This window comes from Drosophila obscura, unplaced genomic scaffold (genome assembly GCF_018151105.1).
Source record: "Drosophila obscura isolate BZ-5 IFL unplaced genomic scaffold, ASM1815110v1 contig_200, whole genome shotgun sequence".
NCBI lineage: Eukaryota > Metazoa > Arthropoda > Insecta > Diptera > Drosophilidae > Drosophila > Drosophila obscura.
In genome coordinates, this window is record NW_024542791.1 from 1,333,988 (window position 1) to 1,359,022 (window position 25,035).

Consider the following 25,035-nt stretch of genomic DNA (forward strand, 5'->3'; position numbering starts at 1 on the left):
TTACTCGGTCATAATTCACTGCGCCAGCCCGGTTCAAGTATCCCTAACAGCCCATCAGCTCTTCAAGCCCATCCAGGTTACTGTGGACCCGCTACTGCCCCTGCCTCGGCCATAATTGTTTTCTTAGGTTTTATTAAAACAAAAAAAAAAAGAAGTAAAACTTTATGGAAGATTATTTGAGGGGTGGTTTTAGGCCGCCAATTTTGGACAGTGTACATTTTGTCTTTCGAATTTCCTCATAATTATGATATCAGCTTAAGTCAAATTATCTAATATCATACGAATATTACACAGCTGCAATATGTGTTAGAGGAAAACAAAACATTTTGTTCGATCTGCAGCTACGACAAATAAAAGTCACAACTTACACGTAGGTACTGCAGCAGCATTATACAAATAATGCAAATAGTCTGCAATTTTAATTAATATAATTCTTAAAGTGCGGCTTAATTCGTTGAAACCATTGGGTGTGCATACACCCTGCCTGAACTTCTCATATGCAGTTAGCCTATAAGTATATTTTGGTTGTGTAACTCTCTCTGATCTGCTGATCAGCCTAAAAGTATGTTTTGACCATTAATATTATTTATTTTAATTATTGGCATAGCCAACAGTTTGGGCCGCTATATCTCGGTCAAATAGGGCTAGATCAGATAACAATCCAGACTGTCGATCGGCATAATCTAGATTACTCTCGAAAATAACTTAAATTTTTGGCAAATTTTCGAAAATCGTCAAAAAATGTATGTCATTTCTTTAGGTACCAATTGATGTGCTGTAAATCTTTCGATAACATTTAAATGGGAACAATTGGGTGAGGGGATTCCGATTGGAAAATGTTGTGCAGCTGGAAGAGTAAGTACATATAAATCCATAGCATTAATGTTAGTTAGTTAAAAAGCTTAAAAGTTGTGTGGTCCTAGAAACGATTGGCGATTGGTGACAAGCAAATACGTTTTATCGTTGGCAGTCATCTGAAAGATAACGCAAAAACACAAATTGAGACTTTGCGAATGCCCATCAGAGTACAGTATGTATATATGTGGCTTACCTCGTCTTCAAATGAAACAGATGACAGAGAAATCCGTACTATCAATGGTCCTTGAGCTGAGGGATCTCTCACTGATTTCAATATATTCACGGAATTTTTCAGAAAGGTTTGGTCTATGCGGACGTTTGATCTGCCCAAATTAATATACTTTAGTTTTCGACATGCTCGGAAGATGTCAAGGAGATGTCCGGAAATATTTGCAAATGCATGTCGCGAAGTGATATCTATGCTCTCAAGATTGGTCATGTTAGCCAAGAGGGAGAAGCTTTCTTCGTCTTTGAAGCCACACTTTAGGCTTGTGATTGAATCAAGTTGCACGAGGTGGCGCGCCTCTTCATGGCCTATGGAAGTGTGCTCTAAAACCAAATTCTTTAATTTTGTTGAAGCCTTGAGTGAAAGTGCGCCGAAGAGACCTTCTAGAGAACCTCGTTCGGGCGTAGAGGAGATTGTCAACTCTTCGAGGTGCACAGACTCGGCCAATCGCTCCATACTCCGGTATCTTCTATTGGGAGCTTCAAGGACTTCAGTTTCGGAATTTGAGAAACAATGTCCAATGCGGCAGCTGGTTTGTTATCGACTGCCGGACCTTTAATATTCAGATTCTGGTTCTTTGATTCGCCAGGAGATGAAAAAGCAGTGATCTACCAGAAAGGTTTCACCTTTCCTAGTTTTTATGGCCAGATCCTCGATGCAGGATCGCTGTGACAATACATCGAGAGCCTCTGTGCTGCAGAACGCGCACTCAAGTCGCTTCAAGGATCTTATGGCCGACACTTCGGTCACCTCTTGGGGCGTAAGACTTCCGTCCCTTACATCCAGATGTTCTAGTGTGTGGCACTCCCTGGCGGCAAGAATCCCAAGAAGGTTCTTAAGGGAGCCCGTTTGATGGGATTCAATAATCAGCACTGCCAGCTGGGGAAGTTTAGCCAGCTGTTCTACGTCCTTCACACAGTTTAAGCCGCACTCCAGTTTTATCGTCATTTTATGCAGCACGGGATAAAATAATGTTCGTTGGCGACGGCTACAAATACAGGTTGGGGCTTTGGCATAACTATTTTTACAGGCGCCTCCATTAAATATTCTTGTATTGTATATAATATTCAATTCATTTATTATATATTTACTTTAAGTGTTGGTAAGCGGGTCAAAATTGCCAACACCGCCTCCATTTTTACAAACGACCGGCGTGAAACTTAATTCCAGCTTCGAAGCGCGCGTTTGTCTATTGCAAAATGCAAATACTTGATTATTTTAATATCATATTAAAATGACAATCGATGGTAAGTGAAGGGCGAAAGTGTGTGTAACCATTGACTAATATTTATATCTAATTAGAATATGGATTGGGATTTAATCCCTTTGTCCCCGCTAGCCAGTTCAATGCTACGCCTAGCGAGTCCACAGATTCTACCCACAGTGTCGACACCGATATCCAACTAAGCCCCACATTCAGCGAGTTTCTTGAAATTGAAATGGAAAATTCTGGAAACACGAAGAGCGTTCCAGAAGACAAGATAAAATTACTGATTCAGCATAGGAAGACACTTTTAGAACTCCTGTATCTCATACAAATAAAACAGAAGGTACTGGATGCGTTCATTAAGCAACAGAAGCCAAACAACGAGAAGAAGACCAAATGACCAAAATGTGACAACAATAATTGGAATTGCTGCTGTGCAGCTTATAAATAAATAAATACTCTTGGTACATATATAAGAACAATTACATGGAATCACATTTCTGTCTGGCTTCTGGTGCGCTAATTTTATAGCCTAACATCAATCGTGCTCTGCTCTCTCGCTTCTCTGATAAGTACCCTATACCCTCTGACCTAAAGTTTTTAGTACATTGCAGTTTAGATGCTTCTGGGAAACGCGCTCGACATCTCAGTGTGGTAGGATTAGAATTAGAAAATCGTGATGTGCCATTGCGTATCTACCTCTAATTAATAAAGCTACAAATTTTTCCGAAGAAATTGACATTGGCTTCGATACGCAAGTTACTCCTTAAAATAAACTTGTTTCAACATATTTTCATAATATTTAATGGCATTTTTAGAACATATTACTTATCGAAATTGAATGAATGTTCAACGCAATGGACCGGTAATGACAAATGTGTTAGTGTTTCGCTTAGAATTACAAATGTATTAAAGCGCACGGGACAATCTTTAGGTGGCAATTGGGGTGGGTTTGGCCTCTGGCTCGGCTGGCGGTGCCTTCTCTCCGTTGCTGTTTTTTGCAGCTGGCAAATCCTTGACACCTGTCGAGCCGAAACCGGCCACCCCGCGTTCAGTGTCATCCAGCTTGTCGACCAGCTCCAGTTCTGGGTAGAAGATGCGCTCGCAAATAAACTGAGCAATGCGATCTCCATGCTTCACCTCGAAGTCCGTTTCAGAGTGGTTGAATAGAACGACGCCCAGATTGCCGCGGTAGTCTTCATCCACAACGCCGGCGCCCACATCAATAAAGTTCTTCACGGCCAGGCCAGAGCGCGGAGCGACGCGACCATAGGAGCCCTCCGGAACTTGCACCTGCAGGTCGGTCTTGACGATGGCCTTCCCGCGGGCCGGGACCACCACATCGTAAGCACTGCGAAGGTCCACGCCGGCTGCCTTGGCAGAGCCGCGGACCGGCTCCAGGGCGTGCTCCGTTAGTTTGGCGAAACGCAACACACACTTCTCGATTTTCATCTTTTTGGCTGCTTGAATGTCGTCGGTAATGGGTGAAGGCATCTGCAATGATTGTTGCTGTTCAATATCCACACCTTTTTCGCAAACTACACTTGCAATTTTTTGGCGGCGAAATAGCGTCTATCAAATAGGTAAAATTAGAGGTGTCAAACAATCGAGGGCACTATCGATAGTATCGATTTTTTGCTGCTATCCGCTACTATCGAAGGTTTTGCGACTATCATGATAGTATTGAGCTACAGTTGTTGCGCTTTTGATATGTTTAAATTGGCTGCTCTTAAATACGAAGACAAATTTATAAACAAATCGACAGGTGGCATCTAATTTTTACAATGGACAAGTTCCTAAAAGGTTTCAATGGTTTTTTAATAATTATTTGAGCCCGATAATATTACGATAAAATCGACTGTTTTTTAAAAACTATCAACGGCTCAACTATCCATGGTTTGACAGCTCTAGTTTCCGAAGGACAGACAGACCCACAGATTTATCAATAAAATACACCGCCTGACCCACAGAAATATGCCCAAATATAGCGGAAATATACCGACCCCCCCTCAAATATGTGATCAAACTATCGATGAACACATAAATATCGGTACTTTTGTGCGATATTCCGACTTACATTTTTACACTTTATCTACCACCACTAGTAGCAGTGTGACCAGACTGCCAGAAATCTCTGCAATTGGACAATTTCTTTGTAAAATTATAACTTTGAAAGTGTTTTCGTCACTTTACTTCAATTTAGACAACAATTGAAGTCAGATTATAGGGTTTGCCAGCTACATCATCCATGTGGAGATCGAATACCCAGCAGTAAACGCGCTAGAAATTCAATTCCCGAGGTGAAAGCAGCAGAAACATCATCGTCGAGCAGCGAAACCACCTCAAAAGGGGGAGGCGCCTTTCTGCTGCTGCTGCTACTGCTTGTCCACTTGGGCCACATATCAATGCAAAACAATGGAAATCAATTGAGGCAACACATTAATCACAGGCAGTAGTGCGGTCGTGGAGCGAAGGGGGGTGCTCAAGCGGATTCGTATACAGAAAACAAATGTGAATTTCCAGACCACCAGCCACCCAGGCGAAGTGTATTGCGAGCGAGCGCAGGCAGTGTGTGTGTAAATGCGTGCTACGGTCGGTCTTATGCTGTCTCATGGTAGCGTGGAGCCAGTTATGTCACGACCCGACTACGAACAGAATGCCCTGCATCACAGCTCTCTGCTGGTGCTGCTGCGTGGTGTGGGACCCTCGCGGGCACGCATCCTCCAGCGGGCCTTTGAGAAAGTGCGACGTGTCAACAGCATCAAAGTGAATGGTAAAGTACTTGAGGTCACCTCAGGTCACCATTGAGATACATCTAAATGCTTCTTCTCTTGCAGATTCCAGTGGCAATACACGCACAATTTGGGTGCGCTTCATCCATGATCATCCCGTGGAGCATAATGATTGGGGCGACTTTCAGACACATCGCCGCCTGCTGGGCCTCGTCACCATTGGCAAGTTTGACAATCAACCAGAGCTGAATGAGCTATGTCGCCAGCACGAGTCCCTGAAGGTGCGCTATGGCAGCACTCTCTACGAATCCCGTGCCATATTCTTTGGTCCCGACGAACCCAATGGCCTGGAGACCATTGGCGAGGAGAAATCGACAACACCGCGTCGCCTGCAGGATGACTATACGACGCCCTCGAACTTCAAGTCGCAGGCGTTCTTCTATCGCGAACAGGACTCCTGTGCGGATCTCGAGTCACGCATTGGAGACTTTGTCAGCGCTCTGTTTTGGGTGCTCGAGTCGCGGCGCCTGGAGCGTTCGCGGGAGAAGGCGGACAAGGTGAGCCTGCTGCTGGCGCCCTTCGAGAAGCGCGACTTTGTCGGCCTGGACATGGAGTCGCGAAACAATCGGAAACGTTGCGTGGGCCGTGTAATGAAGAATCTGGCTGACTTGTCGCTGCAAGCGGGCCTCGTCGATGATGCACTCAGTCTCTATCATAATGCCAACGAAACGTTGAGATCTGTGGGCGATTCCCTGTGGGTGGGGGCCACCGAGGAGGGTCTGTGTGCGGCATCGGCCATGCTGTTGTATCCGCAAATGCGAGAGATTGAGACGCTGCATAGAAACTCGTCGCTGCAGGAGGCGGGTAAGTGGAAGAACAGTTTGGGAGTGGCAGAAATGTAACCTTTTCTCTGGTCATTTGCAGGCACCTCCCCGCTGAGGCATACTCCCGAGAAATGGCGCGCCAGCGATGCCACCAAAAAGGTCACCACTGCACCCGACACGACGAATGGGGAGGCAACAGCCCAGCAGCAGCAGCAACAGCAGCAGAGGCTCACCTCGAATTCATCTTCCTGCTCATCGGTATCTTCCTTGGTGACGACGGCCAACAATTCCTCGGCCTCGGACACGCCAACCACTTCATCCACGACCACCTCTTCCACATCCACAATATCGGCAGCGCCGCTGGGCGGCAACCAACGCAACGGAGAGCTGCCCGGCAACATACTCAAGGCGGAGGAGATCACCAACTACTATCGCAAGGCCATCATCAACTACAGCAAGTACCGGCATGCGGCCACCATTGAAACGGAGGCGGCACTGAAGGCCTCTCGCATCTGCATCGAACAGAATCGACCGCTGGACGTGGCCATGTTCCTGCAGAACATTCTCTACATCAATCTGAGCATGAGCGAGCCGGAGCGCGTCAAGCGATTCGAGATCATTACGGATCTGTATCAGCAGATTGGATACCAGCGGAAGGCGGCCTTCTTTCAACGGCTGGCGGCGCTGAAGCATGTCCAGCAGGGCAGCCAGGCGCCGGATTGGAATCAAAGCTATCGCTTGATGCTGGGCAGCTTTACGGGCTATTTGCTGTGCCTGGATCCGCTGGAAGTGGTGGAGAATGCTGCCGGCTGGCCGGCACTGCAGATTGATTTGGTTCAGAGTCTGATCACGGCTGCCCGACGATTGGGACACTCGGCCCTGGCCACGCGCCATATGACGTTCCTGCTGCAGACCCAATGGGACAATATGTCGCCTACAGAACAAAGCGAAATGGCTATACAATTGCAGGTGGGGTCTCCATTAAATACATTTAATTAAATGATTATAATCGAAGTTTGTTGCAGAATCTAAGCGCCCAGTGTGAGGGCTCGCCTGTGCCGCTGGTGCTGGAGAATGGCACTGTGATACCGCCCGCCAATTTGACAGATTTGCCGTACTGCCTGGACTTTCAGGTCAAGGATCTGCCGCCCCATTTGCGGCCGCAGCGTATCAAGGTAGCCAAGGCGGACAGCGGACCGTTTCTGTTCACGCCCATACACTTTAATTCCGTGGATAGAAGGGACAAGAAGAAGGATAAGAATAAAATAGGTGAGCCTGAGTGGGTCTTAGATGTGTTTAAAATTGATCTCTAGCATTGCTCTTTCCCTTGCTGCAGCTTTCTCGTGGGTTCAGAACGATCTGAGCGAGGTCTGTGTGCGTTTGAGGAATCCCCTGCCATTCGAGCTGACCGTCACCGATATGCGACTGCTGACGAATGGCGTTGTGTTCGAGTCGCTGCCCCAGACCATTGTCCTGCAGCCGCATGTGCCCACCTATGTGCCGTTGCATGGCACGCCCATTGAGACGGGGCAGCTGGATCTTCAGGGTTACAGTACGCACACGCTGGGCGTCAAGTCCAATTGCCGCCTGAAGCATATGCGCGGGCGCAGCTTTCCGCCCAACTATCTGGTGGAGGTGATACCGGCCCTGCCGCGAATAGCTGTGAAAACTTCGCTGCCACAGACGGCCACATTTAGCAACATGAATAGTGCGGATATTGTCGTCACCTCGGCCAGCCTCACGCTGTACAATGGGGAATCCTCCAGCTGCACCATTACCATTACCAATGAGAGCGCCACCCTGCCGCTGGAACATCTGGAGGTGAACATTAATTCCAATGTAGAGCAGGAGCTGCAAAAGAAGATCTTTCGCATAGATGAAGAGGCTTTGCTGGTGAGTTTCAAGTGGTGGCCGTGGCCAAGGCGAGAGATGATCGATTCTTAATGCCATTTTCCTTTGGCAGGCCAAGCTGCCTGTTCCGCCACAGGGTACCATTGATTTTGTGGTGGAAGTGTATGCCGAAGCGGATTTCGTTTGCCCACAGCCACCTCCGTCATCGGTGGGGGGGCATTTCAGTGCACCAGCGGCTGGTGATTACTCCCTGATGTCCGCCTCGGGGCACGCCAGTCTGCCCTCGAGAGTGGGCTCACCGCAGCATCGCCGCCACGAGCCGCAAACCTCCAGCTTCCGCTCAACCATGTCCGGTGGGCAGCCCTCGCTGGCGGCATTGAGCCTGCAGCCAGGTCCCTCCAGCCTTGGTTCGCAGTATTCGCAGCACATTGAGGCGCAGGTACGCTTGAAATACTCCGGAGGAGAGGCACTGACGGCTGGGTATTGCCGCCAATGTGCGGTGTCCTTTAATCTGGAGCTGCTGCCCAGTGCACAAATTACCAGCTGGGATGTCCTGCCAGCCGAAATGTAAGTGAAGCGATTGCTCCCTTGAGTTCCCTTGAACTTTTATTCATTTTCTGTTTCGTTTTTCAGAGCTTCCCAGTTCTATCTGGTGCTGGACATTTCCAATCTAACCGCTCAGGAGATGTCGCTCAATTACACAGACAACAAGAATATACTCATCGAGGCCAAAGAGAGCTGCCGTGTGCCCATACCAGTGGATCGTTGCTCCCTGGAGCAAGTGTGTGCGGCACGGGCAGCCGAGGTTGCGGAGAATCTAGAGAGAGGTTTGACCTAGTTTGCTGCAGATATCGTCAAATATTGTAACCAAATTGAAACCCTTTGCAGAACTCTGTTTTCGCACGCAGCTGCTGTCGTTTAATGATGCTCTGAGCAAACTCTGCTCGGAGCATATAGCCGAGCGGGTGAAAATCAATTGGCTGCTGACTGGAACCGATATCCAGGGCATTGCCTCCCTGCGTGGCATAGTCCTAACGCAGTCCATGGTGGATCTCACTGCTGTATCGCCCCTGCTGTGGTGTAAGTTATACTGCAACTCGTATTGCTCTCTAAAACTGTTTTCATTTGTGCCCTTTTGCTCGTAGCTATTAGCTTTCAGGATACGCCTGTGCAGCCGCACAGCGAACTTGTGTGTACGGTGGGTCAGCGTGCGCTGCTTAGCATACAGCTGACCAATGATTCGATGCAGCCGCTCAAGAATCTGGTGTTGAGCATCAAGTTCTATCAGGATTATTTAAATGGAATGGAGAATTACAATCTGGAGACACGCGTGGCCTTCTCGGGGCCAAATCGGTAAGAGTCGAAGCTGATGGTTGTATATATAGATGTTAGCATATATAATCAATCATAAAATGTCTTTAGAATTGCCATTCCCATTCTGGAGAAACAGGAGCAGAGGCAGCACACTTGCTCTGTGATATTCTTTACGCCTGGACGCTTCAAGGCGGGCATTGAGTGCACCACCAATCCGCAACAGCAACAGCCGACGTCAGCACGTTCCTGTCCGAGTGCCACAAATATTGTTGGAGGTCAATTAGATATGTTCTCGTCCAGCTATGATGAGCAGCAGGCGCATGTTTGGAAATTTATACCGCCCATTGAGGTGACCGTTGTTGAGCAGTGAAAATCGGACTTGTTAATGTCTCTAGTTTAATTTCGTTATTACATACACATGTGTATTTATGTGCGTGTGTCTCTTGTGTGTATATGTAATGGCTATATACCCCCACATATAGTTGGATTCGCGCTCTGTTATACCCCTAGGCTTGTGGTAATATCAAAAGCAATTAAATCGAGTAATAAATACGCATAAATTGTATATAATTAAGCTCAAAACATACAAAAACAAAACAAAAAAACAAAAAACGTATATATACCACAACTAAATGCTTGATAGAGAAAATGGCCATAATATAAAATCATATAGTCCATATATCCTATATATATATCCAGAGTTATACAGCTTTAGGCTTGTAAAGTGGTGTATTTATATATATATAGATAGCAAATGTTTCGCGCACTAAAAACAAAAAGCCACTCCAAGCATTATACATTTTGATAACAAATTCGTATTTACAAATATTTTTATACAAAAAAAGCAAATGCAAATGCAAGGGAAAAAAACTACTGCAAAAATCAATTGACACGGGGGGCAATACAGACATGGAAATAAGATTAAGAATTGTTGCTACCTTCTCGAAGGATCTAAGATAATTTATGCCAATGAATGTGTGAATAATTTGTAGTGTGTAAAGTAAATGCAATAAAACTGTATTTGACAAAACATAGTACAACAAAAATAAAAACAAATACGAGTATATAAACCCCTATCCTATCCCAGTCGTCGTATATCATCCATGGTGTAGCCGCGACGATGCAACATAACGCAGGATAGCACATACATATAGTAGCCGCCGGGTATAATGGTCAATGCACCAATAATGGACAAAGCCCACACACGATCCACTCGCTCCCGCTTGACATCCGCCATCCAATCTATGGTGGCAAAGACAATACATATCTGAAAATAAAACAAAGCAAAGAGTTATCGTAAGGATGAGTCATCAAGGGGCCCCTGGAGACGAATATTGAACGTACTGAGCCGCCTATGAACAGGATGAGGATTATGACTATCGTTTTCCATGGCGTTGGCTCAAGCAAGTTCGGTTCCATCCATTGCTCGTTCACAAATCCATCCGTTTCGCACTGGCCATCGATCACCTTGATGTAGTCGCCAGACGGCGGGCTGGAGCCCCCCACGTTGAGACGTCGACGGGAGTCCGTTTTGGTGGGCAGCATATTTGGATGGTCAACTGGTTGGTCTTGATCGGGGTCGGTCAAGTGAAATTGAACGAGCACAATTTTAGCGGCGATTTTCTCTCTCTGCCTTATCAGAGCTGTTGCCAACAGATGGCGCCAAGGCTGCCAATCTGTTGGGAATGAAAAACAGCTGTTCGTTGCGACGAGTTGGCAGCACCCAAATTACAGCCCGCGTTCCGATTGAGAACCAAAAAAAATTAAAACTAAACTTTTAATTTTGCACGAAATATATTTGTGTATGCCGAATAGCATCTGAAAGGGAAATTGTAGTACATCAAACTGTAATCGGAGCTGTAATCGTTACAAACATCGGATGATCCCAATCTCACCTCTGCGTCCTGAGATAATCTGTAATATAAGTAAAAATGAGTTTATTCTAATACTGTAATTTCAACTGTAATTGTGACTAGAGAGAAACAAATATTCAGAATGTAAAAAACATGATAGATCAGTCATAGACATCAGATGTCCCTATCAAAGTTATCATCATAAAGAATTAGGTATCATTATTTAATATTATAATAAACTTACAGAGTAGATTATGTCCGGCCGTTCAGCGGATATGTCCAGGCACAGGAGCTCTGTAAAAAAAGGATATATGGATGAGTAAGAATTGCTAATGACGGGGATATGCCAAGAGAAAGCGATATGCAATCAGTTCTACTATCAAGATAAATCAATCATGAAGGTCAGATGTCCCTATCAAAGTTATCATCAGAAAGTTGCAGAAAATATTTTGTAACTAAGCAAATACTTACAAGGCAAGATACGTAAGAGACAGGTATTATATTCTTTTGTTTTTTCCACTGAAAATCCAACTTTCCTCTGTAAAGAAATAGGAAATTTGAGTGAAATTTGCTCATGACAGGGCTCATACCAAAAGAAAAAAATGTTGCAATCAGTTCTACTATCAAGATAAATCAATCATGAAGGTCAGATGTCCCTATCAAAGTTATCATCAGAAAGATGCAGAAAATATTTTCTGACTAGAGAAGTACTCACCATGAAGATTTAGCCCACGTAGTCTTTTAATGTGTCCATGCAGAATAACACTGCCCTCTGTAAGCAAATAATAATGTGGATTAGAATGTGTCTATAAAATTGAATACAGTATTAAAAGCATTGAGTAATCAGTTCTACTATCAAGATAAATCAATCATGAAGATCAGATGTCCCTATCTTAAGATATCATCAGAATAAGAGTGGAATAAATTGTACATCTAAGGCAGTACTTACCAAGAAGATGCAGCCACCTATTCTATGGATGTGCCATGGAGAAGAGAGGGTTCCTCTGTAACGAAGAGAAGTATTTGGATTAGAATGTCTTCATCAAAAGGAATACGTATAAAAAGTCTTGAGTAATCAGTTCTACTATCAAGATAAATCAATCATGAAGGTCAGATGTCCCTATCAAAGTTATCATCACAAAGAGGTACATTGGATCGGTATTTTTTTATACTTACAAAGCAAATGAAGTCGGACTTTTCTGCGAATATGTCCATTGACGGGACAGCCATCTATAAAAACAAAATAGATATTTTGATAAACATTTTTTACGTCAGAGATTTTTAAAGGGAGGATAATGGTGCAATCAGTTCTACTATCAAGATAAATCAATCATGGAGATCAGATGTCCCTATCATAGTTTATCATCAAATAAAAACGTGATGTGGTGCGGTTATAATAAATTGCACTTACAAATGGCTGCAGCACGTCCTTTAATTGTTCATCCATCTGTAAAACAAAATTAATGTATGATTAGTTGTGGTTAAAGAGAATTGTCCACATGGTAAAGTATTTGGAGTATTCTGAGTTAAGAAAACATGATTAATCAGTCATTTACATCAGATGTTCACATTGCAAGATAGAGCTTACCTTTTCCTTATTTCACGAAGGTCTTCAGCCAAGTATATAAAATGAAACATTACTTTTTTTAAATCTAATTTTGTGGTCCAACACGTGGTGCGCAGTGTGACCCCTGGAAGTATACGGAAATATACCTTCTCATTTTCAACATATCTTGAATCGCAAACGGTCTCCCTGAAAACCATCGATGACACTATCGTTACAGAGAAAACGTATGATATCAAGGCCTAAACAGTAAATAAAGCGCACTTAAAAAGGATGTTTGAAGCATCTAATACTCATAGCACAGATACAACATAATATTTTGCACAATTCTTTTGATTTTATATATTTTATTAAGTCATCGAACATCGATGGATTTGCATACATCGATTCCGTTGTTTGCGATGTTATATTGGCGCCGCGAACTTAAATTTTGATTTCAATTTCTAAAAATAGAAAATTACATTATGTTGGAAGATAAATATTTTGAAAAACACCGCCCACGCGTCGCAGATATAAGTGCCCTTGAATTTCGGAAGATTCCTTGCAGAGAAACTTGGTTAATATATATATATTTTTTTTATGTATTTTATATTTTAATTTATTTCAAGACCATTTAAATTTGTAAATGAATTCCTGTATGCTTCACGACTTCCATCAGCAATAGAAAAAATGGATCGCAAAATCCGGACTACTTTTTCCATTTTATTTGTTTAGATCGCAAAAAAAATCGATTCACTGAAAATAGATTCGCTTGCAGCTCTATCAGTCGTCGCTATATATCATAAAACTGTGCCGCTATTTACAGTTAAAAATGTTGCTTTTATTATATAAATAGATAATGCGAATTGGACACTCGGCACTTGATATACAACATTATAAACATTTAGTTATCGCGTCCTAATTAGCCAACAAATTACATTGCTTATTTACTTATTATTACATGGCAGTCGACGAGACATTGCATGTGACTAATTAAAACCAACAAAACTAATATTGAAATCTTATTGCTTTTCATTGATGATCAATGGCGGGAGGATTCTCCGCCGTTGACTGGCTGACTTCTAAGGCCTCTTCTTCTGGTTCTTGCTGCTGCTGCTGCTGCGGCTGCGGCTCCTGTTGTTGCTCCTGCTGCTGCTGGAGTTTTAGGCGTTTCTTGGCCTGTATATCGGCCAGGGTTTGTTCGATGGAGCGCACGTCCTTCTTGTTCTTACTGGGCACAAAGCCATAGCTTTGGTTTGTTTCTGTTTTGCCTGCCGCCTGCAGGCCCGCCGATTCCCCTATCAGATGGGCATACTTTGCTTTGTAATTGGTCGTGGGCTTCACCTCGCCCGTTGTATTGTCTGGGTCTGTGGAGCAGCCCGCCTCTGCCGCTGCTGTGGAAGCCTTTTTGTCGCTCTGCTCTTGAGCCAGGCGCTCTTTTCTTTGTTCCGCGTATTCTTTGGCAATCTCCTTGTTCCAGCCATCGCCATTGCGACGCGCCGTCACCTCATCCTCGCCGGGTGCATGCTCCTTCTTGTATACCACCGAATGGCGATCGACATCCTCCTGGCCGAAGCTCATCGCTATGAAGCCACCGTTCTCCGCAATCTCGTGAATGACCGATCGGTGCACTTTGTCCAGGGGCTGGAACTCGATGGACACACGATCATCCTTGGCAAATCGGGCCATCCGCTCGTCCACATACTTGCGGAATCTCGACAGTTCCTCCTTCTGTTTCTTTTGCATCTTTTCCATCATTTCCCGCTGCTTCTTGATAAGCGTTTTCTGCTGCTCACTGGCCGATGGCGGGGCATCCATGGCGTTCAGTATGGAGTCGAGGAGATCCATTTTGCCCCTAATTGTGTGTTGTACTTTGAGGGTTCGCTCGTTTGATTAATTTACTGCCTGACGCCGCCAACAAAAAGAGGGAAATTTGTGTTGATTAAGCAAGCTCTGCCAGTCGGAATGTTACTCCATTACTTACCACTCTCTGGCGAAGATTAGGAGTGTATCAAACTGTTCAATTATAGCTTATTTTGCTGTTTTTTTTTGTGTAAAAATAATTATAAATGTTTTGCAACCGGTGCTTGTGCACCACCAAATAATAAATGAAGCTGCCAACTCTTTGACTATTATGAAATTTAGTATTTTTTTGTAACAGCTGTTTAGATTCTGCAGAATTATTTTAATGTTTTTTACAACAGACTTGTAAGGAATCACGTCGTACCTTAGCTACGTATTTAAATGCTTAATTTTTCATGACAGCTTAAGTGCAACTTCCCAGTTTCAAAGCCTGCTTGGGTTTTTTAAATATAAATAACTGAAATTCGGTTAGGTTGGCAGCTCTCTCCTCACAGCTGGCGCGTGCAGTGAGTTTGAATTTGCGGAATAAATCGTCATAACATTATTTTTAAGGCTAATTTGGGGCTCATGATGGATGCCAAGCATGCCACACTCGTCCACTGGTTCCGCAAAGGTCTCCGCGTCCACGACAACCCCGCATTGACACAAATCTTTGCGGCGGCCAACGCTGCGCCTGAAAACATCCATGTGCGACCGATTTTCATTCTAGATCCAGGGATTCTCGATTGGATGCAGGTGGGCGCCAACCGCTGGCGTTTCCTGCAACAGACGCTCCACGACCTGGACCAGCAGCTAAGGCAGCTCAACTCACGTTTGTTTGTGGTGCGTGGCAAGCCCGTGGATGTTTTTCCCCGCATCTTTAAAAGCTGGCGTGTGGAACTGCTGACATTCGAGACAGACATCGAGCCCTATGCACTGCAACGCGATGCAGCTGTACAGAAATTGGCCAAAGACGCGGGAATCAAGGTGGACACACATTGTTCCCATACAATTTATAATCCAGAGCTGGTCATTGCCAAGAATATGGGCAAGGCGCCCATAACATATCAAAAGTTTTTGAGTGTGGTGGATCAGCTGAAGGCTCCCAAGGTGCTGCAGTTACCAGGGAAATTGTCAAAGAAAGCGCTGCCGCCCAAGGATGAAGTGGAGCAGCAGGATGGAGCAGCATACGATTGTCCTACTTTGCAGCAGTTGGTGAAGAAACCAGAAGATCTGGGACCCAATAAATTTCCTGGCGGTAAGAAATTCATTTCAATTTCACGTAGATAAACTTAATCTTTGATATTAATTATCCCAGGTGAAACCGAGGGTCTGAGACGTATGAAAGAGTCGCTACAGGATGAGCTTTGGGTGGCTCGCTTCGAGAAGCCAAACACCGCACCCAACTCCCTGGAGCCCAGCACCACGGTGCTCAGTCCGTATCTGAAGTTTGGATGCCTCAGTGCAAGGCTCTTCCATCAGCAGTTAAAGGAGATTCTTAAGCGGCAGTCCAAGCACTCACAGCCGCCCGTCTCCCTCATTGGACAACTTTTGTGGCGTGAATTCTACTACACGGTGGCCGCAGCCGAACCCAACTTCGATCGCATGCTGGGGAATGTGTACTGCCTGCAGATACCCTGGCAGGAGCAGGCCGACCATCTGGAAGCCTGGACCCATGCACGCACGGGCTATCCGTTCATCGATGCCATTATGCGGCAGTTGCGGCAGGAGGGCTGGATACACCACCTGGCACGACACGCCGTTGCTTGCTTTCTGACGCGCGGCGATCTCTGGATCAGTTGGGAGGAGGGGCAGCGTGTGTTTGAGCAATTGCTGTTGGATCAGGACTGGGCTCTAAATGCCGGCAACTGGATGTGGCTCTCGGCATCGGCGTTCTTTCATCAATACTTTCGTGTCTACAGCCCCGTTGCATTTGGCAAGAAAACCGATCCCCAAGGCCACTACATACGCAAGTATGTGCCAGAGCTGGCCAAGTATCCGAATGGCTGCATCTACGAACCCTGGAAGGCGACACTGGCCGACCAACGGGCATACGGCTGCGTTCTGGGCGTTGACTATCCGCATCGCATCGTTAAGCACGAGCTGGTGCACAAGGAGAACATCAAGCGGATGAGTGCTGCCTACAAAGTGAATCGGGAAGTGCGCACCGGCAAAGAGGAGGATTCTCCTGAGGCGGATCGCTCGGCCACAGGCAAGCGAAAGGTGGCAAAGACCACAGCAAATGCCGCAAAACGCAAACGCTAAAAGACATTATTATATTACCCCTAGTAGGGGTAGATATTGTTTTATATTAATTTAAAAAACAAATTTATAATGTGATTGCAGAATCTCTGTGAATGGAATTGAACTATAAATTGTGTATATATTGAAGCTTAGTTTTAATTTGCTGCGAGTAATCTATACCTTCTCATCAATAGCCAGCATCCCCAATGGTCAGCCAGTCAATGGGAATGGCTTCAAAGGCTGCTTTTGTGGCTCATGCTCTGCAAGAATAATTGCGGTAGTGCGCCAAATAATTATTGTCCTCTTTTATCATTAAGTGCCCAGTTTAATATGAATGACGATGAGCATTGGAGTTAGCTTTGCCCTCTGTAACTAATTATTATTTCATTTATATTGATGTAAAAACCAATGGCAAACATAGTGTCAGCTCAGATGTCAATGAATACTCTTTCCCAGTTGGCTTAGCTTTTTCTCGCCTGCCAAATTTGCTTGCATTTTGTTGGTTTTTCAATTTTTGTTAAATTTCCCAAACTACTTAGCCTTGAAATCGACTTTTCCCTGGATTTGTGTAGGAAAACGTTCGGATTACACCAGAAAATCTCAGTCTAAACCCACTTTTCGGCAAGTCAAGACCAGTTCCAATATTTGTTTGAAAAAAAAACGAAAAAAACAGACCCAGTAAATTTTATATTCCCTTTCCTTTTGTGTCTTGGAGAACGGTCTAAAATATAAACGCTAAAAATGATTCGTAATTTCGGTAATTTGAGGTCCAAGATGCTCATGCACCGGGCCTTTGCGTATCGCATGAACTCTCGCTGCAGCATGCCCGGCAGCCTGCTGTGCCGCAAGAAGCTGGAGTCACCGGCCGATAATGTTACCGTCACAGACATTAACATACACGATCTAGCCAAGGGGGATCTGGAGTTTCGACGCAACTTTCTGACAACGGGGAAGTTGCTCGAGCATTATCGCTATCCGGGGGCGGACAAGCCGAAGACCAAGGAGGATTCAACACCCAAGACCAAGGACAAACCTTCACCGAAAATCACTGGAGATACTGCTGGGAAACAGGCACCCACAGCTAGCGATGGCGACGGTGCCGCAGCCGACTCAACTACTGATTCTACTTTTAAATTCAGCACTCATCTGGACTTGGAGGGCAAACTATTGAATTTAAGGAACAAGATACTCGTGCACCGGGCCACCATGTCCCGCTTGGCCACTAGTCTGTTGTGCCGCAAGCAATCCGATCTTGAAATCAACATTCACGATCTTGCCAATGGCGATCTGGAGTTTCGACGCAGTTTTCTGACATCGGTGAAGAGGTGCGAGCATTACCGCTATCCGGAGGTGGATAAGCCGAAGACCAAGAAGGACAAAACACCACAGACCAAGGAGAAGTCTTCGCCAAAGACCACTGGAGATGCTTCTGGAAAGCAGGCTCCTACAGCCAGCGATGGTGATAGTGCCTCTGACGATTCAACTGCCAAGTTTAGTTCTGTGTTGGATTTGGAGGGCGCACTCTTGAATTTGAGGAACAAGATACTCATGCACCGCGCCACCATGGCCCGCATGGCCACTAGTATTCTGTGCCGCACATCGCTGAAAATGCAGTCCGCAGATGACGCCAACGTATACGACTGTGCCAAGGGGCATTTGGAGTTTCGACGCAACTTTCTGACATCGGGGAAGATGCTCGAGCATTATCGCTATCCGGGGGCGGACAAGCCGAAGCCCAAGGAGGACAAAACACCCCAGACCAAGGAGGAATCATCGCCAAAGACCACTGGAGATGCCTCTGGAACAAAGGCACCCGCAGCTAGCGATGGCGACGGTTCCGCTACCGACTCAACTGTTAAAACGAGCTCTGTACTGGATATGAATGGTAATCAGATTTTGCCCATTGAGATCGATGGCTGGCAACAGGACGGTGAAGCCGATCCCACTGTCCAGAACAGCACCGATATCGACATTGGCAACGACGACGAGTACAATGCCGAGATGTCACTCAACGTGCCGGAAAAACGTGAAGCCGAATTCTCATACAAGGGCATTACGATTAAGCTGCCAGAGTCCGCTTCCCAGGACATTGGCACCTATCGCTTCCGTCGCGATGCTGAGGATCTGGAGACACTCGCCGATGACATGCGCATCGTCAAGTTCGACAAAAAGTAGCGGGATGCATAATTTCCCTGCTACACCAATTGGTTTGGATCCCACAACTTGATCCTACACACTTTTGTTTAATATTTGGCCAAATATTAAACCCTTAATGCAAGTCTCACACACATCACATTGGAATTGCCGGCCGGCTCAAGCATAACCACATAAATAAAGAATCAGTTAATCAGCGTAATATATTTCTGATATTTTATTAATGGATATTCTTTAGATATGAGGAGAGATCTATTTCTCATACATAGATTTTACAATGTAATCTTTTTTTGAAAATTAAAAAAACAGCGTTTTGGTGACTGCGCACTTTAATGATTTTCACACGGTATCTATAGCGCCAATATCCAAAACAATTGATGGTTTTAAAGAACAATTGTAACTCCGCTCATAGGATTTTTTATTTGATTCCATACAATGGCTGTTAAAGTTAAAGTTTTCTACCATTTGAGGATCTCTAAAACTTCAGAAAGGCTTCGTATTTGCGGAAATTTATAGATTTTTTTTTCATCATATCATTTACAAGTAAAAATGCATCATTGTTTAATTTCTTAAATGGATAAGATGAATCTTAAGAAAACCTTTTCATTATCAAAGGAGTTTACATACTCGTACAAAATTGGCTATCCCTTCTTCTCGTATGCCACAATGCTAGGCACGGCACTTACAATATTAATTAAATCGGATACGAGTTCCACGTGTATAGACAATGGCCAAAACTGCAAAACTGCAAAATTGTTTGCCGTTTGGCAACGATGATTATCTGGCCAACTGTGACACGGACATGGCCGAGGGCGGACTGACAGCTGGCGCCAGGCCTGGTCATGTTTAAATGAACACCAAACTAGAGTCCAATTTCAGTACTGCCCTCGCGGCTATACATACGGAGTGTACCAGCCCACTCGGCCCACTTTATGCAAGTATATCACAAAAGATCGTTTTGTGGTCAATGGCAACCGGAGCCGGGGCCAAAAACACTTCACATAAATTGCATTAAAACGCGCGTAGGATGGTGCACGGGTTTGGGGTGGTCCCGGGAAACAAACTAACAATGAAACGGACGCACGGACATACGGACATAAACATGCTGCAAAATGTTTGTCGGCTCTAAACCAAAATTGAATTTGCGGTTGCAGCTCCCACGCCCCCGGCTGTGGGTGGGTGCCGCGTGCAGGTGGGTCAATGCAAATAACTGTAAATGAAGCTAAAATGCGGTCAGAAAATGTGGGGGAAGGCAATAAAAATGATAGGGGGAAGTGATTACTGGGTAGGCCGTAGTCAATGGTATTGGTAAACTGAAAACAAAAGTCGGTCAGATTGATAATGAACAGTGCACGGGGGAGAATTACCACTCTTTCGTCCTAATTGAACTCCTTTTTACCACACAGAGAAAAAGTTAATGTGATTTGATATGATGAACAATAGCATATTTCTTTGAGCTGTGCCACAATATAATTCGATTCTGAGTAATGTAATAAAAAATAAAAATAATAAACAATAATAATATAAATATGATAAGTACATGGCATAAGCAATTTTACCACTTAATGTGGGTCCCTGAGTGTGATGCTATGAACATAAACCAAACAAAAATGCAAACCAAACTGATCAAAAGTGAAATAGAAATAATTTTGTTTTTGAGCCTAGATAGGCCTCGGGTCTTTATAGGTCGAATCTTTTGGTTAGAGTTGCTGCTAAAATATACCCATCTCCATAGCCGCTCAGGCTCAAATTGATCAACAAAAGAGCAGGAACTGTTAAGGAAATGATATATCTTTTAGCCATGGCTGTAGGATAATTTTCTTTAAAAGTTTAAAGACTTTAAATGATCAGAAATTTTTGTTTTGTTTATACGGATAGGAAATTGTCTAGAAATTATGTTTTGCTGCTGAAAATTATAATAAAATGGCTTTTGAAGGGTCATTTATATGTTGAAATTAATATCCACAAGGCTAATGCGTGAGGGGGGGATATATTTATAAAAACCTGTAGGTCCAAATACCATCATAGATATTTCAAATCACTGTTCCTTCTTCTACTGGTAGCATAGCTTTTTTTGTGTGTTCAGATACCCTTTTGATGGCACTTCCTAAGATGGAAATCGAAATCCTCACACCCTGAAATAGAGTTGCGTTAATATCCGATAGAATGGGCAAAGAAAGAGTCGAAAGAGAGAGACAGCTGGAGAGCCAGAACCAGACAGATACAAAGCAGTATACATATCAAAGTCATCAACAGCAATATCCTACGCCGCACATCTCCGATACGGACAGAGGAACATGGACAGGGACATGGCTCTCGGTGGCAGTTTGCGCCTGGAAATGATGTGGTTAGCTGTGGCTCCTGCGGTGTGCTATACTGATGCATCAGTTGTTATTTTTGTTGTACTTTTAGTTGTTGTTGCTGTGGTTCCTGATGACGACTGTCGGTCTGACGGGCCAGAAACTTTTTCGGGCCATGGGCAAACGAGAACGGTAACTGAAAACGGTTGGAAAAGTTGCCCGCCAGGAGTAGGTCAGACAACAGACCATGTGCTTTTGGGCTTAAATGAAACGTATGTACGAGTATTTGGAAAAACTCAAGGCCTTTATGCACACAGAAATCCGATATTAACATCACGCAGCCTATAGGGAATTCAGTTTTGGTTTACTGGACTTAAAAAACGTGTTGGAGGCTGCATTTTTAAAGCCTTTTTAAAGCAATTAAAAGGGAATAATTTTTTTATAAAATACTGAAACATATATTGCTCTTAGAATAGAATTCTTCAGCATATGGTTTTGAGATGACACAAATTTAAATATTCTGATTTTTTTTCTTGCTGTTAGAGTTAAAGTTTTAAGCAATTTGGTGTAAGGATATCAAAAAAAAGAAGGCTTTCAGGTGAACATATAATTCAAGACAATTAACGTTGATATTTATGATTTATGCATAAATCATGTGTATTTATGTTTGGATTGCAAAACGAAAAATCAATAGAATGCAATCACAGCAATCAGCATTAAATGGGCCGCTACCGCTCGCTGCTCCTCCCTGCGGGAGGATAAGGCCCATCAACATCATCATTATCATTATCATCATGGGTTGGCCGGAATTTCCGTTGGGCAGGAGTTGGCCAAGGGCCATTACAGAGCTTCGCTCCGGTCTCCGGTCCGGTCTGGTTTGGTCCAGTCCAGGGTCCGTGTGCGGGAAGTTGACCAACTTTTAATACCCGCAGCGGCCATGTTGCGCATGTGTAATCCCATTAAAATCCAATAAGTTAAATTATTTCCATTATTATTATGTGAACGCACTTTGTCGCTGTCCGTCCATCAGTTCATCCTGTCCGGCCCGGCCCTGCCCGGCTGGAGTCCCATCCGGATAGCTGTACATGTGGGCGTTTATCTCTCTACGGCATCGACTCTCTGGCTGTGGCTTTTGTTGTCCCACCTCTGGCCACCACTTCCCCCCTGCCCAGATTCGCTTCCATTTGCAGTTCAATGTCCGGCACAGTATTGGCGGTACTTTTGACCAATATCTGCAACACTTCAGACCTCCGTCCGAATGTGGTTACGCCCATCAGTGGGCACTACTGTCCTCGCCTCCATTGTTGGTCATTAAATTGCATTACGTTCATGCAATCATTATGATTGCCGTTTGCCGTTGCTGTTGTTGTTGTTCTTGTTTTTGTGTTCTCATTGTGCCCTGTAATTTGGGTATATTTTTTAATTACTTGCCAGCTTCCTGTGCGATGAGAGATGAGGCTGCACATGGCACCCAAAAGAAGGGGAGAGAAACAATATTCGGTTTTTACATTAATGAGCAACCATGTTATAGGAGAACACTTGAAAAATCAGGGAATTTCAGGGAGTCAAGGGCTTAAAGATGACGGGTATCATTCTCATTCTTCGAGCTGACCGATATTGAATTATAAAACGGTACTGCAGCATTTTTGAATAAAATATTGAAGACAAAGGAACAGCAGGATATGCCTAGGTTGGACCTTATACTTATTCTAATAGATACTTTAAGGCACAGCTGGCCTTTATTTGCTTTTATTGCTATCTGCGCAAGAGTCTATATGAAATTCACACCATGAGAGAAGATAAAAGACACAGGCACAAAAGGAACACAAAAGGAAACTTGTAACCTTTCGATGCTGATATTTTTGATGTAGTCTTTGTATATTTGTTTTACCTTTGCTCTGAAGAAACAGATATTCCCATCTGTTATTTATGATATTCAATTAAAAACCATCAAATTTCATTACGTCAATTTCGCTTCCAATTAATATAAAACGCATGTTGCCAAAAAATAAATTGAATTATTATAAAAAATATGAACAAAAGTTCTTAAATTGTGGGAAAAAACCTCCAGAAATACATACGAATTTAACTAGGAGTTTATCATGCATAAAAAAAAAAAATACAGAAAGAGACAGCATTATGTGAAAGTGAAAGAGAGAGCTAATGGCAACGACAATGTGCCGCAATTACGGCAAAATAGTTTGCAAAACTGTGCGAACGAATGGCAACGGAAAAAACAGGAACATAACCAACCGAGAATAGCGGTAAAACTATAGTAAATATTTTTCACAGAAAAAATAAAAAGTAAAGGAAAAGCATAAAAGGCACAAATGTATATGTGTGTGTGGTGTGTGTGTGTGTGTGTTGAAACGCGCTCTGGCATCGTTAATATTTTTCCTGCCAACTGTCAGACAACAAAAAACCCAGAAAATTCAACAACAATGACAACAACAAGCACCAAAACACCAACAACCATAACAACAACAAATTTCAGCAACATGAAAGAAAGTCAGCTTCATGATCCAAAGCTTTAGATACCCTGGCAGATTTATCATTCCATTTATCAATAAAAAGTAAGGATTTTGCAGGGATTTAACCAGAAATAGTAGAATTAAAACAAGACGACTAAATGGAATAGAAACAGACAGACACAATTGGCTATATCGACACGTAATACGCCCTGGTACAGGTTGTACGCGAAATAACTAAGAGTTGGCTAACACGCATACGCCGCGTACGCCAAAACCGGGAATGGCTCCAGAGAGTGGGACAGGAAGTACACATCTGACTGTAGCATGGGGGGAGGGGAGGCATGGCAATGGGAGCAACAGCAATTTTTTGGTTCATGAACATGCGGCAAAAATTAGTAGCGAAGCGAGCAAAACACAAAGCACACGACTGACAACGGAAATTGTGCGAATGCTGTATGGAAAAATCGACGCCAGGAACAACCACACAAAAAAAAAGAGCAGAAAAAAGGGTAATATGGTAGGAGAGAAAAATATTCGTTGGGTGGATTGCACATTTTGGGGAGACGACTAATAAGTATCTGTTGCAAGAAAATATTAAAAAAAAATAAAATAATAATAGCAGAAACACTTCAACTTCAGTAATAAATAAACCCATATCGCTGACCATACCTATTTTTTGCTTATTTTGCTGTCAGCTGCAACCGGATATACCCCTTAACCCTGTCAATAAAAGAGCATAGACAGCAGAAGCAGCCGCAGATACAACAAATATAACAACAATGGCGACTGTAGTTGCAGCGATAGCGGCAGCAAATATTGAAAAACAACAACTGCCAAAAACTTGTCTACTAAAATTGCCCAACAACAAAAGGCATCAGCAACAACAAGAAAGTAGAGTTACATAGATAAGCTTTAGATGCTCTTACGTATGCATTGTGGCTAATGTTTTACGATTTGTAAACAAATACGAATGAAATTGGTATGGAAAACCTAACCTAACCTAACCTATGTCCTGTCTGTCAGTTCCAATTAATTCACCGCAGGGAGCTAAAATAATGATCTGTCCAAACTCTGAAGTCAGATAATTCCAAAGCTGAGAGGCGAGTTCAATTAAAAGAAGCTGGCAGATGGATATGCCTATACCGAGTACACTTTTCAGACTGATCAATAATGTTTATGCTTTCATTTCCGCATGACAAATAGCTGTGTAAAATCGTTATACCTTTTGGTTGGGTATTATATAGTATAATGTGGAGCACAGGCGCAGTCAAAAATGGCCAAATGTTTTGTATGTTTTACAAGAAAATGACTTGGTTGTTGTTATTCCTGTTGTTCCAGTTGGTAAAATGTGGTTGCTGTTGTTGTAGTTGTTGGTGTTGCGGTTTCAGTTGCCGCTGTGGGGCCACAGGATAAACATTGGCAGGATCCATCCACTCTTCCACACAACAACAAAATAGATGCCAGACAGCATTTCAATTTCTAGCCAACTTTAATGATGTGGCAAGCAAAACTTTAAATAATTTTCCACCAACAGGCAAAGCAAATAAAAGAAAAACGAGTAAAGAAAAGGAGACTGGCTGATAATTTTCAGTGCACTACACTTTTATTACACTAAA

At 43.7% G+C, this 25,035-nt stretch overlaps 8 protein-coding genes, 1 long non-coding RNA gene and 6 other non-coding genes across 15 annotated transcripts; 4 read left to right on the plus strand and 11 right to left on the minus strand.

The window, feature by feature from the left end:
- Positions 1-771: 771 nt before the first annotated feature.
- LOC111069124 lies at positions 772-1,565 on the minus strand. Its single transcript, XM_022359025.2, has 2 exons — positions 1,052-1,565; positions 772-974 (listed from the first exon to the last, which is right to left on the minus strand). Exons 1-2 carry the CDS (start codon positions 1,538-1,540, stop codon positions 903-905), a joined length of 561 nt encoding a protein of 186 aa, XP_022214717.1. The 5' UTR covers positions 1,541-1,565; the 3' UTR covers positions 772-902.
- A 458-nt stretch (positions 1,566-2,023) lies between these two features.
- LOC111069128 lies at positions 2,024-3,064 on the plus strand. Its single transcript, XM_022359028.2, has 3 exons — positions 2,024-2,084; positions 2,182-2,331; positions 2,387-3,064. Exons 2-3 carry the CDS (start codon positions 2,319-2,321, stop codon positions 2,689-2,691), a joined length of 318 nt encoding a protein of 105 aa, XP_022214720.1. The 5' UTR covers positions 2,024-2,084; positions 2,182-2,318; the 3' UTR covers positions 2,692-3,064.
- Positions 3,065-3,203: 139 nt separating this feature from the next.
- On the minus strand, positions 3,204-3,890 carry LOC111069123 (deoxyuridine 5'-triphosphate nucleotidohydrolase, mitochondrial). The gene has a single exon (XM_022359024.2). The coding sequence runs from the start codon at positions 3,783-3,785 to the stop codon at positions 3,222-3,224; it is 564 nt and encodes a 187-aa protein (XP_022214716.2). The 5' UTR covers positions 3,786-3,890; the 3' UTR covers positions 3,204-3,221.
- A 506-nt stretch (positions 3,891-4,396) lies between these two features.
- Positions 4,397-10,091, plus strand: LOC111069120 (protein brunelleschi). The gene is made up of 10 exons (XM_022359018.2): positions 4,397-5,064; positions 5,129-5,887; positions 5,948-6,816; positions 6,873-7,116; positions 7,184-7,740; positions 7,811-8,265; positions 8,332-8,525; positions 8,587-8,778; positions 8,844-9,051; positions 9,121-10,091. Exons 1-10 carry the CDS (start codon positions 4,872-4,874, stop codon positions 9,380-9,382), a joined length of 3,933 nt encoding a protein of 1,310 aa, XP_022214710.2. The 5' UTR covers positions 4,397-4,871; the 3' UTR covers positions 9,383-10,091.
- Positions 10,009-10,988, minus strand: LOC111069127 (transmembrane protein 230). The gene is made up of 3 exons (XM_041593799.1): positions 10,908-10,988; positions 10,357-10,830; positions 10,009-10,279 (listed from the first exon to the last, which is right to left on the minus strand). The coding sequence occupies exons 2-3, from the start codon at positions 10,555-10,557 to the stop codon at positions 10,091-10,093; spliced, it is 390 nt and encodes a 129-aa protein (XP_041449733.1). The 5' UTR covers positions 10,558-10,830; positions 10,908-10,988; the 3' UTR covers positions 10,009-10,090.
- Positions 10,989-10,998: 10 nt separating this feature from the next.
- Positions 10,999-11,074, minus strand: LOC121404451. Its single transcript, XR_005968015.1, has one exon. It is a non-coding gene; the product is annotated as a small nucleolar RNA Me28S-Cm2645 (small nucleolar RNA).
- LOC111069141 lies at positions 11,064-12,581 on the minus strand. The gene is made up of 7 exons (XR_002607253.2): positions 12,454-12,581; positions 12,277-12,312; positions 12,042-12,095; positions 11,815-11,869; positions 11,581-11,637; positions 11,337-11,403; positions 11,064-11,159 (listed from the first exon to the last, which is right to left on the minus strand). It is a non-coding gene; the product is annotated as an uncharacterized LOC111069141 (long non-coding RNA).
- Positions 11,231-11,302, minus strand: LOC121404458. The gene has a single exon (XR_005968022.1). It is a non-coding gene; the product is annotated as a small nucleolar RNA Me28S-Cm2645 (small nucleolar RNA).
- Positions 11,475-11,546, minus strand: LOC121404456. Its single transcript, XR_005968020.1, has one exon. It is a non-coding gene; the product is annotated as a small nucleolar RNA Me28S-Cm2645 (small nucleolar RNA).
- On the minus strand, positions 11,705-11,779 carry LOC121404455. The gene has a single exon (XR_005968019.1). It is a non-coding gene; the product is annotated as a small nucleolar RNA Me28S-Cm2645 (small nucleolar RNA).
- LOC121404457 lies at positions 11,938-12,010 on the minus strand. Its single transcript, XR_005968021.1, has one exon. It is a non-coding gene; the product is annotated as a small nucleolar RNA Me28S-Cm2645 (small nucleolar RNA).
- LOC121404450 lies at positions 12,167-12,240 on the minus strand. The gene has a single exon (XR_005968014.1). It is a non-coding gene; the product is annotated as a small nucleolar RNA Me28S-Cm2645 (small nucleolar RNA).
- A 649-nt stretch (positions 12,582-13,230) lies between the features above and the next one.
- LOC111069138 (sperm-associated antigen 7) lies at positions 13,231-14,633 on the minus strand. The gene is made up of 2 exons (XM_022359039.2): positions 14,393-14,633; positions 13,231-14,313 (listed from the first exon to the last, which is right to left on the minus strand). Exon 2 carries the CDS (start codon positions 14,254-14,256, stop codon positions 13,441-13,443), a length of 816 nt encoding a protein of 271 aa, XP_022214731.2. The 5' UTR covers positions 14,257-14,313; positions 14,393-14,633; the 3' UTR covers positions 13,231-13,440.
- Positions 14,634-14,756: 123 nt separating this feature from the next.
- On the plus strand, positions 14,757-17,192 carry LOC111069139 (cryptochrome-2). The gene is made up of 2 exons (XM_022359040.2): positions 14,757-15,508; positions 15,569-17,192. Exons 1-2 carry the CDS (start codon positions 14,839-14,841, stop codon positions 16,513-16,515), a joined length of 1,617 nt encoding a protein of 538 aa, XP_022214732.2. The 5' UTR covers positions 14,757-14,838; the 3' UTR covers positions 16,516-17,192.
- LOC111069137 lies at positions 17,104-18,850 on the plus strand. Its single transcript, XM_022359038.2, has one exon. It carries the CDS (start codon positions 17,236-17,238, stop codon positions 18,667-18,669), a length of 1,434 nt encoding a protein of 477 aa, XP_022214730.2. The 5' UTR covers positions 17,104-17,235; the 3' UTR covers positions 18,670-18,850.
- Positions 18,851-25,035: the final 6,185 nt, after the last annotated feature.